General features: G+C 42.8%; 1 protein-coding gene across 4 annotated transcripts in view; it reads left to right on the top strand.

Moving 5' to 3' along the window:
* The window catches only part of ccnf (cyclin F), a 134,328-nt gene extending 118,194 nt beyond the window's left edge, over positions 1–16,134 (top strand). For all 4 annotated transcript variants that reach the window (XM_068056740.1, XM_068056739.1, XM_068056742.1 and 1 more), the window contains 3 exons: positions 3,056–3,186; positions 7,027–7,199; positions 14,166–16,134. In XM_068056740.1, the coding sequence (XP_067912841.1) occupies positions 3,056–3,186; positions 7,027–7,199; positions 14,166–14,647 (786 nt within the window). In that variant the 3' untranslated portion in view covers positions 14,648–16,134. The remainder of the gene's footprint in view (positions 1–3,055; positions 3,187–7,026; positions 7,200–14,165) is intronic.
* Positions 16,135–16,140: the final 6 nt, after the last annotated feature.

Below are 16,140 nucleotides of genomic sequence, written 5' to 3'. Positions count from 1 at the left end.
ATCCTGTCTTCTACAGTTTATCCACATAACTGCAATCCATCACCCTTGGTACATTCTACTAACTCTCATCTGTACCATCTCTAAATCCTTCACCTCCTTCCTAAAGTGTGGTACCCAGAATTGGACACACTACTCCAGTTGGAGCCAAACTAGTGTTTTTATATAGGGTGAGCATAACTTCCCAGCTTTTGTGCTATGGCCTTGTTTTAGAAAGCCCAGGATTCCATGTACCTTATTAACTGCTTTGTTAGCCTGGTGTCTTGCCACCTTCAAAGATTTGTGCTCTCCTGTTCCTGCACCTCCTTTTAAAATTGTACCATTTAGCTTGTGTTGTCTTTCCTCATTCCTCCTACCAAAATGTATCACTTTACACTCTGCATTGAATTTTATCAGCAATGTGTTTACCCATTCCACCAGCCTGTCTGTCTTGAAGCCTCTTGCTAACTTTGTCACCATTTACTACACTTCCAAGTTTATATCATCTGAAAGCTTCACAGTTATGCCCCATATCATCACGCCCCCCCCCCTCCCCCAAAAAAGCCCAAGTCATTAATGTATAACAAACATGTATCCTAGTATCCACCCCTGGGGAACCCCACTGTCTACCTTCTTGCAGTCTGAAAAATGGCCCAACTGTTTTCTATCCCTTGCCCAATTTTGTATCTGTGCTGTTACTCCTTTTATCCCATGGGTATCAATTTTGCTAACAAGCCAAATATGTGGTACCTTTATCAAATGCCTTTTGAAAGTCTATCCACCCTCTGTTAATGCATCAGAAACTTCAATCCAGTTGGTCGAACAGTTTATGCTTGACCTCTGTGTTGGCTCCCTTTTATTAGTCTGTGCTTGTCCAAGTGGCTGTTAATTTCCTCAAATTATTGTTTCTAAAAGCTTCCCCACCGCTCATTAAATTGACTTGGCCTGTAATTGTCAAGCATATTTTTTTGAACAAGGGAATAATGTTTGCACTAGCCCTGTATCTAAGGATTGGAAGATTGTGGCCAGCCGCTCCACAATTTCTGTCCTCCCTTCCCTCAGCAATCTAGGATGTATCCTAACCAGATAGGGTGACCTATTGACTTTCAGTACTGCCAGCCTTCCTAGTACCTCTTTATTTTCTCATCCAGTATCCGAACAACTTCCTTGTTTATCCTGGCTTTGGCAAAGTCCTCTTCTTTGGCCTCAGCCATGCCTTTTGCCTCCAGTGGATCTCTATCTTTGGTCCCAAATCAACTCCATTGCTCCTGACAGCCCTTCTACTTTTAATGGATCTGTAGAAGACCTATTAGATTCCCTTTTTATGTGGGCCGCCAGTCTATTCTCATTTCTTTGTCCCTCATTTCCTTTTTTTTTCTTTGCTTCTCTCTACACCTTTATTTTTAGCCTGATTCTCCCTTGTACTATCAAGTTGGCATCTGTCAAACCTTGTTTTTTCGCTTTATCCTATTCCAATTCCATCGTCATTCAGGGAGTTCTGGCTTTGGTTGGCCTCCCTTCTTCCCTTGAGAGATTGTACAGAACCATCTCATTAAAGGCTGCCTTTGCTCCATTGTATTTCTACCTGCCAATCTGACTCCGGTTTACCTGGGCAAGATCCCACCTCAATTTGCTAAATTAACCCTCCAGTTAAGGATTTTTATTCTGGACTAATCCTGTCCTTATAACTAATCTAAACCTTGTAATACTGTGACCGCTTTCAGATGTTTCCTCTGTCATTCTCCTCTTGACCCACTTCATTCCCCAGGACTTGCTCCAATACTTGTACATCTACTGCAAAAATGGTGGGTGATTTTTAATCTTTATCATTTGGACAAATCAAAGTGGCAAAGGTAATCTGGAGGATGAGTTCATAGAGTGTATTCGGAATAGTTTCTTAGAACAATACGTTCTGTAACCAACCAGGGAGCAGGCTGTTTTGGACCTGGTAATGTGTAATGAGAGAGGATTAATTAATGACCTCATAGTAAAGCTTCTAGGTAAGAGTGATCATAGCATGATAGAATTTTGCATTCAGTTTGAGGGTGAGAAATTTGGGTTTGAAACTAGTGTCTTAAGCTTAAAGACAATTACAAGGGTATGACGACAGAGTTGGCTAAAGTGGACTGAGAAAATAGGTTAAAAGGTAAGATGGTAGAGAAGCAGTGGCAGACATTTGAGGAAATATTTCAAACTCAACAAAGATATATTCATTGAGAAAGAAAGACTTTGAGAAGGATGCACCATCTGTGGCTGACTAAGGAAGTTAAGGACGGTATCAAATTGAAAGAAAAGGCGTACAATGCTGCAAAGATTGGTGGTGGGCCAGAAGATTGGGAAATTTTAGAAACCAGCAAAAGATGGTTTTAAAAAAAAGACTGAGAAATTGGAGTATGAGAGTAAACTAGCAAGAAATGTAAAAACAGACAAAAGCTTCTACAAATATACATAAAAAGGAAAAGAGTAGCTAAAGCAAATGTTGGTCCTGGATGAAGCATAATGTGGGAAAATGTGAGGTTGTCCACTTTGGTGGGAAGAACGGGAAAGTAGAATATTATTTACATGGAGAGACTGCAGAATGTTGTGGTACACAGGACTCCCTTTACATGAATCACACAGTTGGCATGCAAATACAGCAAATAATTAGGAAGGCAAATGGAATGTTGGCCTTTATTGCAAGGGGGGAATGGAGTATAAAAGGGAAATCTTGCTACAACTGTACAGGGCAGTGGAGGCTGAGTCATTGAAAATATTCAAAGCTGAGTTACAGATTTTTAATCTCCAAGGAAGTCCAGGGTTATGCGGGGTAGCAGGAAATTTAAAGTTAAGGCCCAGTTGGATCTGCCATGATCTTATTGAATGGCAGAGCAGGCTTGAGGGGCCGAATGGCTGCTTCCTCCTATTTTTTTGTGTGATCTAGGGCAAGAAACATCCTGATTAAAAGTTCTCCTGCACATATTTTGGCAGTAAACTCACAACTGAATTCTGGCTAAATATTCAAGTTCACAGTGTTATGTTGAAGTGGAAATATGGCTATTGCATTGCTTGTCTATTAACCGTATGTTGTGATGGATGCTAGGTGATGGATTACAGTGAGCTGTGTAGTCTGCTAGGAATAAAAGAGGAAAAGGAATCTTCACAACTTTCTGCTCATGCTAATCCTGAAATTCAGACTTTTTTGACGTCTCCTTCAGGCAACAAAACAAAACGGTAAGAAATAATTCCACTTGTAAACCTAAGTTGAAGTTTCCCACTCTGGTGGGGAGCATTGCTTCCTCTAAGGTGTGCAGTCATGCAGCAATCTAGAATGTACCGCACATTGAAATAGATAGGCCGCTCAACATTGTGAAAGTTCAATGACTTTTAAAACCTACACTGCCTGTGGACACAAAAGTAGTGTTTGGAGGAGCTTGTAGCCTACCCAGTATAAATAAAATTGAGGTGACATTGGGGGGAGAGGGGGGAGGTGTTGTAATTACTCCAAGGATGCTTCAACAAACTAGATCAAATTCTTCTAAAGCAAGAACTGAACATTCCATTTTAGATCGTGCATGGTTAAAAGATTCTCATTCATTTACGTGGGGAATCTCTCATTAAACTACAAGCTGTTCTTGATCACAATGTGATTTGATGTCTTGTGTCTGCCTTTTTTTTTATTCATTTGTACTCAGGATCTCCAGCATTTGCTTCCTTGCCACCACTGCACCTTCAGAGTCCACAGGCTGCTCCCTATTCCTCATCTACTTCCAACCCTGTGTTTGCATTATCGGTAGACATCTGGTCAGCTTGCACGTGTTTGTGCACAAATTGGCTGCTGAATTTCTGACATTAGACTGGTGACTACACTTAAATAGTGATTAATTGCATTGGGGTGTCCTGAGGTGGTGATCAAGCACTATATGATACAATTTCTCCTTCCTATCTGTTTGGGAAGACTGAAGCCTATGTCTTTGTGGAATGTCACTGATTCCATCCTCCTCCTCACCTGCCATCTTTCCTGAATTGTAATGTTTGGAACCTCAGATCTTCTGACCCGATATCCCCTCAGTTATAAAGATGGCCTCCTTCCACTTCCCTACTGTCATTGGCCTTCATCCCACCTCACTGTATCTGCTGCTGAAACCCTTGTTTATGTCTTTTGAATAGCGTCTGGAGGTGATGCTCTCCTGGCCAACCTGCCATCCCTCCCTTTCTGTAAACTCCAACTCATCCAAAACGCAATCAAAACTGTCCTATCATATCACATCCTAGCTGATTTGGGTTGGCTCCCAATGCCTCAGATTTAAAATTCTCATCTGTTTACATGGTGTGACCTCTCTCTATCTCTCTACCCACCTCCAGTATTAAACCCCTCCTCCTATGTCTCTGGTCTCTTGTACATTTGTCCCATAATTGGTGTCCTTGAGCCACCCAGTCAAATGCTTTGGAAACCTCTGCTTCTCCACTCCTCTAGCTTCAAATTGTAAATCAGTGGCTGAAGGCAATTACTTCAGTATTCCCAGTATAGGCAGGATAACGAACATTTGGTTACCTCTAATATCCTTTTTTTTTCTTATTATGTGCCTTTTCCTATGGTTCCAAAGATATATAAAGAAATCCAAGTTATCTTGCATGACTGGAATGTTCCTAGCATTTGAATTTCTTGCATATGACTATCTCCAATGCTTTAGGAACATAGGAACAGGAGTAGGCCATTCAGCCCCTCGAGCCTGTCCCGCCATTCAATGAGATCATGGCTGATCCGCGGCCTAACTCCATCTACCTGCCTTTGGCCCATATCCCTTAATATCCCTTAATAAGACAGTTCTGAAGAAGGGTCACTGACCTGAAATGTTAACTCTGCTTCTTTCTCCACAGATACTGCCAGACCCGCTGAGTATTTCCAGCATTTCTTGTTTTTATTTAAGATTTCCAGCATCTGCAGTATTTTGCTTTTATTCCCTTAATATCTTTGCTTAACAAAAATCTATCTATCTCAGATTTAAAATTAACAACTGTTCTAGCTTCAACTGCTGTTTGTGGGAGAGAGTTCCAAACCTCCCACCCTTTGCGTGAAGAAAAGCTTCCTAACATCTCTCCTGAATGGTCTGGTCCTAATTTTTAGACTATGCCCCCTAGAATCTCCAACCAGTGAAATACAAATGAATCCTGCTGATCCACCTTCCCTTTTGTGAACTAGGACTGTAGTTTGTCGCTGTCTGGCCTGATTGCCATAATCTTTGAGAGTTCCATACTCTTTACACCATAGCCTACTATTCCCTTAGTTTAAAATTGTCAACTTTGATTAGCCAGCTTCTCCAAAGAAAACCCACTGAATAATCAGAACTGGAATGTAAGAGATGTATTTGGATCCAAGAAGTTGCGGCCACAAATATGTTGACGTTCTTCAAAAAAAATTAAGTTTGTCATTTTTATAAACGACCTGGATGAGGGTGTAGAAGGGTGGGTTAGTAAATTTGCGGATGACACGAAGGTCGGTGGAGTTGTGGATAGTGTCGAAGGGTGTTGTAGGGTACAGAGGGACATAGATAGGCTGCAGAGCTGGGCTGAGAGATGGCAAATGGAGTTTAATGCGGAGAAGTGTGAGGTGATTCACTTTGGAAGGAGTAACAGCAATGCAGAGTACTGGGCTAATGGGAAGATTCTTGGTAGTGTAGATGAGCAGAGAGATCTTGGTATCCAGGTACATAAATCCCTGAAAGTTGCTACCCAGGTTAATAGGGCTGTTAAGAAGGCATATGGTGTGTTAGCCTTTATTAGTAGGGGGATCGAGTTTCAGAGCCACGGGGTCATGATGCAGCTGTACAAAACTCTGGTGAGGCCGCACCTGGAGTATTGCGTGCAGTTCTGGTCACCGCATTATAGGAAGGATGTCGAAGCTTTGGAAAGGGTGCAGAGGAGATTTACTAGGATGTTGCCTGGTATGGAAGGAAGGTCTTACGAGGAAAGGCTGAGGGACTTGGGGTTGTTTTCGTTAGAGAGAAGGAGGAGGAGAGGTGACTTAATAGAGACATACAAGATAATCAGAGGGTTAGATAGGGTGGATAGTGAGAGTCTTTTTCCTCGGATGAGGATGGCAAACACGAGGGGACATAGCTTTAAGTTGAGGGGTGAAAGATATAGGACAGATGTCAGAGGTAGTTTCTTTACGCAGAGAGTAGTAGGGGCGTGGAACGCCCTGCCTGCAACAGTAGTAGACTCGCCAACTTTAAGGGCATTTAAGTGGTCATTGGATAGACATATGGATGTAAATGGAATAGTGTAGGTCAGATGATCGGCGCAACATCGAGGGCCGAAGGGCCTGTACTGCGCTGTAATATTCTAATTCTAATTCTAAACTATTTGGGAAATTTCCAGTAGTACAATCTACATAGATTTTTAAACAAATCCATTGGTTTACATTTTTAACACCGCATTTAAAGGGGCAAGGATGGAGCCACTGTGTTAGTTGTGTGGTTTGGGACTGGTGTTGGGTGTGGTTGCTGAACAGCAGTAGTGCATGGGGGCCTCTCTACCCTTTGTGGGATAGGGTGTCCTTTTGTTTGGATCCCTGTTCTGCCCAGAGCAGGTGGCAGGTGTGTTCCCAACTCTTGTACCAACTTGCAGGAGTGTATAGTGGAGTTAATGAAGACCATGGATTGCCTTTCGTTTGGCAAAGGGGTACTTGTGCACTTGTATTTTATCTTTTTTAAAAATGTTATACTTTTAACATTAAATGTATCTAAGTAATTCATTCTGCAATGTCATTTTGCTCTTGTACTTTTAAATTGAACTAGGCATATATAAGACTTCCACCCTGTGTCTCCCTTTTAAAGTGTTATACTGTGACTCTTGCACTTTGAAGCAGTGGAGGGGGAAAGATTATATTAGGGTGCTTTAGTCTGTAGTGTGGCTTGAACTCACCAGACCTGCACAGGTTTCCTGTGGCCAGTTCACTTAAGCCTGGAAAGAATCTTCTACAATAAAGTTTGCCTAGAATGTTTTTCTGGACCTGATGCAGGTGAATCTGTTATTGCCAATTAGTCTGAGAATTTTGTTCCTTCAATTTAGACGAAGAGAGGATAGTTTTCGAGAAGATAGAGGCAACTTTGTGGCAACTCCAATTGTTGAATTATCTAACCATGAAGATACGCTCCTGGGGGATTTCCTAGATTGGAGTTTAGACTTGTCCTGCACTGGCTATGAAGGAGACCAGGAAAGTGAGGGGGAGAAAAATGCTGATGGTAAGTCTATTTGTATATATTTCAGAACATTAATGGGAAGAATGTTCTTTGTGAATGTAAAGAAATGCTTCCTGAGCCCCAAACAATTGGTTGGTCTGTTCCCAAATCTCTAGTGCTCTTGACAGGGGCCCAAGTGCAGCTGTTTTCACCCAGTGCCTCAGTGACTAGGGCAGCACAGGAGTGTATCTGTGCTACCAAACTGCCCATGGGCATAAACGTTTAGTGAATCCACAAATGCAGTTGTTCCGTGAACTAACTGCTGATTTGAAATGTGCAAACTCAGGAAAAAGCACGCTCCATGAATAAAATGTACTGCTTGGTGCAGTAAAGGAAACTCCGCTTCAATCCCTGATCTGTTCTGTTAGTAATCTAAGCTGGGCAAGTATTGAAGCAACAATTGGCTTCACTTGCTCCAGACTCTCTCTCTGCGGGGGATTGGGCGGGGGGTTTGTAGGGATGAAGAAAAGTGGAAAATCAATTGTCCCTGATACCTATCCCTATGTAGTGCTCCCTGCTGGGAAGTGACTGTTTGGCTGGGGATCGATCAACTTCAGCTATGATCATCCTTTAAGCCAATTAGTCTGCAAATGCTTATTGCCTTGCCTTCTACCTGAATAATGCTTACTTGGATGAGGTACTGGAGAACTGCCAGCACTTGGTTAACCTGAACTATATGAATCACTCTATTGAGAAAACAAATAGTTGGTAGGGAAGATAAAGTATCAGTTACTACTCGACCAAAGCTGCTCTTCTGCTATTTACGAGGGTGATTTTTTTTCTTCCCCCAGGCAATGCATTGATTTGGTTCGACTTCTGTTTGATAACGTTTGTTAAGTAGCTTGGACTGTTTTACTCGGTTAAAGGTGCTATATAAATGCAAGTTGTTATTTCATTCAGATCTGTCGCCCCAGCTAATTTGAAGGGAGTGGATGAGCAGGATTATGGAACTTATTCCTTTTTTCCTACCTCCCTCATCCTACCGTGCTTCCCCATTCTCTACTCCATCAAAAATGATGCCTATTGGAATAAATAGTCCAAGTTAGAATCATAGAATCATTGAAATTTATAGCGCAGAAGGAGGCCGTTTGGCCCTGTGTCTGCCAGCCGAGAAAGAGCTATTCAACTTAATCCCGCTTTCCAGATCTTGGTCTGCAACTTTTTAGGTTACAGCACTTCAAGTGCATATCCAAGTTTGTTTTAAGTGCGATCAGCGTTTCTGCTTTTACCACCCTTTCAATTCCAGAGCACCTGCATCTTCCCGACCTGCTGGGTGGAGAAAAAAATTTCTCCAACTCCTCCAATCCTTCCGTCTGGTTATTGATTTATTTGCTACAGGAAATAGGTCCTTCTTATCCACTCTATCTAGGCCCCTCATAACTTTATACACCTCAGTTAAATCTCCCTCAGCGTCCTTTGTTTGAAATCTTTCCTCCTAGCTAAAATTTTCTAGTCTTAGCGTCATCCTAGTAAATTTCCTCTGCATCAGCTCCATTGGAGTCACATCCTTCCTGTAATGCGGTGGCCAGAACTGTATGCAGTACTCCTAGCTGTGGCCTAACTAGTGTTTTATACAGTTCTGACTTATTCTCCCTACTCTTGCTTTATTAGACATGGCATAGAACTTATCGTGAATATTTTCTTAACCATCTTATTTATCTGTGTCCTGCTACCTTCAGGGATCTGTGGACATGTACGCCAAGATCCCTCTTCCTTTCCATTTCTCAGTATCCTACCATTTATTCTGTTCCCTTGCCTTCTTTGCCCTCCCCACATACATTATCTTACACTTCTCCATATTGAATTCCATTTCACTTTTCTGCTGACCAGAGCAGTCCATTGATATCATCGTGCAGTTGGCAGCTGTCCTCCTCGCTATCAACCACATGGATAATTTTTGTATCACCTGAAAAATTCTTAATTATGCACCCTACATTTAAGTCTAAATTGATGTGTATTGTAAAAAGCAAGGGACTTGGTACTGAGCCCAGTGGGACCCCACTGGAAACAAACTGCCTTCCAGTCATAAAATCACCCAGTGACCCTTACCCTTTGCTTCCTGCCACTGAACCAATTTTGGATCCAACTTACCATTTTGCCTTGGATCTCCTGGTCTTTTACATTTTTGACCAGTTTGTCACGTGGGATCTTGTCAAAAGTTTAACTAAAATCCATGTGGATCACATTAAACATGCTACTGTCATCGCATCTCTTTGATACCACCACAAAAAAAATTGTCGGGTTAGTCAGACACAATCTTCCTTTAACAAACCATGTTGACTGTCCTTAATTAGTTTGTGTCTTTCTACATGATTGTGTCTCAGAATTTTTTCCAATAATTTGCCTGCCACTGAATGGCCTGTAAGTACTCGATCAAGCCTTTTTTTGAAACAGTACAATATTAGCAGTCTTCCAGCGCTGCCTGTAGCTAGAGGGGCTTAGAAAATGGTCGATGCTGACACTATTTCCTCCCTCGCTTCTCTTAACAGCCTGGGACACATTTCCTTTGGGCATAGTGATTTATCTATTTACAAAGATGCTAAACCTCTTAATATTTCCTCTCACTATTTATCTCATCTAATATTTCACACTCCTCAACTGCAAGGTCTGCATCATCCCCCTCTTGTGAAGCCAGATGGCAAATGTTCGTTAAGGACCATGCCTACTACTTCTGTCTCCACAAGTCACCTTTTTGGTCTCTAGTACACCCAACTCTTTAGGTATACTCTTGTTCTTTATGTATTCATAAAACAACTTTGGATTTTACTTGCCAATTTTTTTTTCATGCCCTCTTTGCCTTGCTAATTTACCTTGGCACTTTCTATACTTCTGGGCTTTCTGCAATATTGAGTGCTGAGTAGGAGCTGCAGTCAGTGACCCAACACCTGCCCCGTGCCCTGAAACAACTTCTCTGCACAGACAGAATCAATGGAGGAGAAGGCAGCAGATGGACAAACTGGTCAGTGGAAAGTGGTAAAAAGGAAAACCACAAAGAAGAAGCCTCCAATAAAGGAACAGGTCACCACCCAAACCAGTGGCAAGAGGACACTAACGTCCGAGACCGACAATAGCAGCTCTTCCTCCTCATTGGACGAGGAAGGGCCAGAAAGACGGCAGAATGCAAAAGACCTGGAAGAGCAAGCCCCCCCAGCTCCAGGACACTGGAAGCTGTTACGGGTCCAGCATGCCCCAACCCCGGGAGACGGAGAGCAGTGAAGCGTCTGGCGCACTCCATTTCCGGGAAGCCGGGAGCAGTGATGTCTTTGAGGAGGGACGGAGGGGAAAGACACCACCAGCAGAGCACAGCCCAAGCCTTGATGCCTACAAACCTCCCCCCAAATGTCACCCCAGCAGAACAAAACCCCCATGAGTAACTAGGAGAGGGTTCTGAGGCCAATGAATGTGAAACAGCTTGTGTACACTATGGGTATGCAGGAACATACCCTAGGACTAGCAAGGACACCTGATGTGGTAAGCAACACCCAACTTTAAAATGGGTATAAAGATTGCTTCGATTAACATGCATAGCATTAAATCCACGACGTGATGTGTTTCAATCTTGGACTAAAGGCCTGCTTAGGTCGGGAGAAAGAATCCAACCTATCCACAACAGACCTGAGCCCGACCCCACTCGGCTCGACCCAACCATCCCTTTACTTTCCTTCCGACTGGGAAGCACCATGAAGCTGCAGCACATGTGTGATGTCATAGTGATGTCACTCGCTCACTGCGCAGACTCAGTTTCGTCCAGGATTCCCAGCTCGGGTAAGTTTTTTTTTAATTTTCAATACCGGCAGAGCACTTAACGTGTGTGTCTGGCCCGACCCAACCAAATGTAACACGTCATCTGGTTCCGGTTGGGTAGAAGGCCTTTATCTTGGACTTCCTCGCTAAGGTCAAAGCCACGCTGCTGTTTCTGCAGGAGTGTGGAATCCCGCACCTCAGCACTTACAGGCAGTGATCGCGATGGTGGCCCCACAGGCCATTGATCTGATCAGGGGGAAATGGTTCCCGTTCCTCCGGCCTGGATATTCTGCGGGGAGGCAACTTTACCATCTCTGACGTTAAGGAGGTGGTGGGCATTCGCCTCCTTGTAGCAGACATATTGTACAACAATGCTCCGCTCCGGTTAATCAACGCGTACGCCCCGGTTCAATACAGCGAGAGACTGACCACCAGCATTTGGCGACGTCCGCTGTTTGTTTGCAGACTGATGAGCATCTGCGACCAGTTCAAACTGGCCTCAGGAGCCAAAGTAAATCATGGCAAGGGCGAGGCCATGTTCTTTGGGAACTGGGCTGACCAGTCCCTTGTTCCCTTCACCATCAGGTCAGACTACCTGAAGGTACTGGGGATATGGTTCGGAAGGGCTGTGACGTGCACCAAAACCTGGAAGGAGCGAGTAGCCATGATGCACCATAAACTGAGCATGTGGGAGTGGTGTTCTCTCTCCATTGTGGGCAAGAACCTGGTCATCACGTGTGAGGTGCTCGCATTGTTGCTCTATGTGGCGCAGGTCTGGCCCACTCCTGCCCCGTGGCGGTCACCTGAGCCATGTTCCGCTTTATCCGGAGATGCAGAATGGACTGGGTCCAGAGGGACGCCATGTTCAAACCTCTGGATAAAGGCGGTAAAGAACGTACCCAATGTTGCCCTCATCCTGATTACTACCTTTGTGTGCGGCTGCATCAAGCTGTGCTTGGAGCCCCAGTACGCAAACGCTAAGTGTCGCTACGTGCTGAGGTTCTATCTGTCGCCTTTGTTGCGAAGGATGGTTCTGGCCACATTGCCGCGGAACGCTCCATCAGTTGGACTGTGCCGTACCACCTATCCTTCATGGAAAAGTTAGTGCAGGAAAATGCCTTTGACCACCATTCCATCAGGCAGTGGTCTGCACGGAATGTCCTCAAGGTCCTAATGGAAAAGGAGATTGTGGATCCTGTCAAATGGTTCCCCGAGCAAACTGCCAAAGTAATTTGGCAGAATGCCTCATCAGAACTTTGAAACACGCAGTTGCTTGGCTGGTGGTGAGAAGAGCCCTCCCCGTCAGATCCTTCCTGCACACCCGGAATGTCTCTGCCTCCGCCTGCTGCCCTCGAGGTGGCTGTGGTGGGGAAGAGACTGTTGCCCACCTCCTTCTGGAATGTGACTTTGCAAAGCAGGTGAGGAAAGAGATGGTGTTTTTTGTCGAGGTTCATCCCAAGCAGCTCTGTAACACAGGAGTCTGTGCTCGACGGGCTGTTCCCAGGGATGCGCACAGAGATAAACATCAACTGCTGCTGGAGGACTATCAATTCGGTGAAAGACACCCTTTGGTCTGCCTGAAACTTGCTGGTCTTCCAGCGCAAAGAATTGTTCACGACCGAATGTTGCAGACTGGCACATTCCATGGTCCAGGACTACGTGCTGAGGGACACACTAAAGCTTGAGGCAGCCGCAGCAAAGGCTCAATGGGGAAAGACCACTGTGTAAGGTCCCCCCACCAAGCTGAACTGAGGGGCTGGATCCATGGAAAACCCGTCGAACTGTATCGGGAAAATTTTCTTGTGTTGTAAAATGTATATGGTATGAAAAATGAAATGGAAGGGTTGTGAGGCAACTCATTCCTGTATTGAAGGAGACTGACCTCCTTTGCACTGTTTGTATTTTTTGACTTGGTGCTGTTTGGAACTATTTTGTCATGTATTTTTTACAGATTTTTATGAATAAAGTATATTTTGGAAATAAAAAAAAAGGGCGGCACAGTGGCGCAGTGGTTAGCACCGCAGCCTCACAGCTCTAGGGACCCGGGTTCGATTCCGGGTACTGCCTGTGTGGAGTTTGCAAGTTCTCCCTGTGTCTGCGTGGGTTTTCTCCGGGTGCTCCGGTTTCCTCCCACAAGCCAAAAGACTTGCAGGTTGATAGGTAAATTGGCCATTATAAATTGTCACTAGTATAGATAGGTGGTAGGGAAATATAGGGACAGGTGGGGATGTTTGGTAGGAATATGGGATAAGTGTAGGATTAGTATAAATGGGTGGTTGATGTTTGGCACAGACTTGGTGGGCCGAAGGGCCTGTTTCAGTGCTGTATCTCTAATCTACTTGTACAGGGAACACAAAGTTAGCATGCAGGTACAGCAAACAACTATAAAGGCAAATGGCATGCAGGCCTTTATTGCAAGGGGATTGGAGTCCAAGATAAGGCAATCTTTTCTTTCTATGCTGTTTAATTCATGCATGTTAACTAGCTGCCTTGTCTTTCCAGTTTTTCTGCCTTCACCTGCTTCAGGTCGGATTGCCATTTTGTGGGGTGACTCAAATATTTGGAGGAATGCTCACTACTATATCTGTTTTGTGAGTGAGAATGCCTGGAGAATTTCTCTTCCACCCTACACCCCCAAACATGTAAAATATTGAGGGTGGTACAGAATTCTGCAAAGCAATGCCATTCAGAGCACATGGGCCTGCCCTTCAAGACCTGAATGTAGACTGAGACCAGCAATGGGGAAATGGAAGCAGTGACACTGTTGGGAGCATATTATCTTTGTACTAAGAATTTAATGGGAAGGGTAAACACTAAGTTGAACATGTTTTGTGGTATCATTCACAACTGTCTTGGAGTATTTGAACATTTACCAAAGAAAAACATTTTAATTTCTCAGTTTTGCATTTTGAGATCTGTACACATAATTAATTTTGAAAGAATAACAAATACAGAGAGAGATTTCTTCTGCTCTGTGTAGTAAATCAGTGGACCTCTGCAGTGAAGGATTCAGTCTGCTCCTTTCCAAATTTTCTCCGCATTGTACTGGAATTCCTTTTGGGAGGGGAAAAGTGAAATAATTGGTAGATGAGCTTTATGTGGCCAAATACTGATCTATTTGGCTAGAGGTGAGGCCTGTTGGTTGAGGCATTTTGTTTAAAGCAGTTAACTTCAGCTATAAGCAAGAGGTCTGACTGAAAACCATGAAAATGTTTTGTGTTGCAGTTGGTGGTATGAGTGAGGTTGACAATATGGCTGCTGTCAGCGGGAGTTATAAACACTGTTGTGAAGCTACAAGTGAAGAGACTGAAGATGACAGATTGGACGATCGGTTCCTTCCAGAGTCATGGAGACCTCCTAAAGCAAAAAATGAGGCTTATTTTAACACAAGTGAATCTGCTGCATTGTGTGCTTTCAGAGAGCCTCAAGGTGAGCTTAGCTCAGGATACTCGTCTGTGAGCAATGATAGCCCACCATCTACAAACACTAGACAATCATTACCTTCTACCTCAAGGCTGTCTCCCACAATAGACCTCATAAAGCCAATGCCTTCACCTTATAGCACAGAAAATTTGCTTTTGACTCATGAAGTAGAGCCTTTTGGGAGGGAGCATAGGTTGTCACCTTCTCGTAGGAGGCCGATCAAACGTAAGAATGGAGCAGAGCACGACAAAGATAACTGGAATTTAGGTTTCTTCAGTGTTTGAAAAAAAAATGCCTTAAAGTTTGTGTAAAGAAATTGCTGTTTAATTGGAATGCATTTGATATGGGTAATAAAGCAATATTCGATCTCTACAACATTGTGAGACAAAATGGTTTGGACAATGATCTGATATGGTTTCCAAATTGGTGTACGCTTTAATTTTCAGTGGGAGATATAAATTGGCTGCTTTTCTTAACTTCTTGCCCGCAGCTAAAAATCTGCACTGACCAAAGCTTGGTGTTAATGTCTGCCTGTTAATACTGCCATTTCTCTGTTCAAAGCACTGAAATTATATTGTAGCGTGTTTGTTTGAAAGCCACTGCCTTTAATTAGCAATAGACAATGCTAAGGAGACTTTTTGTCACCACTTGGCTTTTCAACACTAAGGTAAAAGTTCATTGTCTTAGATATTAGACCATGTTTACAGCTGTTTGACAAAACCACTTAAACTTTTTTTTAATGGTAGTTACACTTCTAACTGGGTTAAATTTAATTTCTCTGCAGCATTGCATCTAGCAATAGTTGCAGAGCAAATAGGTCTGTGTTCATAGTGTCTAATTTTGTTTTGAAATAGTCAGTTTAGTATTTTGCCTTGGCTGTCTTTTTTCAGTGTGAAAAATTTCCATTTAGACTGGGAGAATCTGTGCACCTGGTTAACACAAACTGTACAGTCAAATACTGGAAATTTTACTTTATTAAATGTGTACAGCTTGATTCAATGGAAGCCTACTGTGCATTTTATATGCTGAAGCTATTGATAGATGTGGTAGTTAAGTAATACAAGAATGAATCACTGCTAAAATTAAAATATATAGGCAAGCTGTGAAACTAAACTATGGTGCAACAAAATATTTTGCAGTAAAGTTATTCAGGGAACATTTTGCAAAAATGGTGAACTTAAATTACAACTTCAAATTAAGACTTGATGGGCATTAGGCCCTGGGAAACGAGCAGGTGCATAAATTAAAACAAGTGTTTTTAAAAACTTCGTGATTATGTTGACATGAGTAAGTTTTTATTTGAAATGAATTTCATTTCAGTTTACATTTTCATTGTAAATGAAATTCAGTTGTATATTTTTGTAAAAAAAAAATGACTGCTTTGTGATCTAAATGTTTTAAAATAAGGGGTCTGGATGTGAGAAATATGTACAGGCACTTGGAGTTTCAACTTGGAAAATCTAAATCATCGTGCTTGAATTTTTGTTTAGTAAAACTGATGACAGTATCTTGAACGTTGAATGTATATTGTTTTCTAACTTCCAGATATGACTTATCAACAGCTATGCACCACCTCAGATTTATGTTTCCTATTTTCCTCCAGACTCATTTGAGGCTATTACATATCAAGTATATTTGCATTCAATATCAGTTTTATAAACTAACTTCTCCAGACCCAAAAAATCTGACTTGATCAAATATGAACTGTAAAATTTGGGAGAGAATTCTGATGCTGGGGAAACTGATTCAAAACCTCAAGTGTTACTTGCATTCTATC

This window comes from Heterodontus francisci, chromosome 24, assembly GCF_036365525.1.
Source record: "Heterodontus francisci isolate sHetFra1 chromosome 24, sHetFra1.hap1, whole genome shotgun sequence".
Classification (NCBI taxonomy): domain Eukaryota; kingdom Metazoa; phylum Chordata; class Chondrichthyes; order Heterodontiformes; family Heterodontidae; genus Heterodontus; species Heterodontus francisci.
This window is presented reverse-complemented; position numbering and strand designations above follow the sequence as displayed.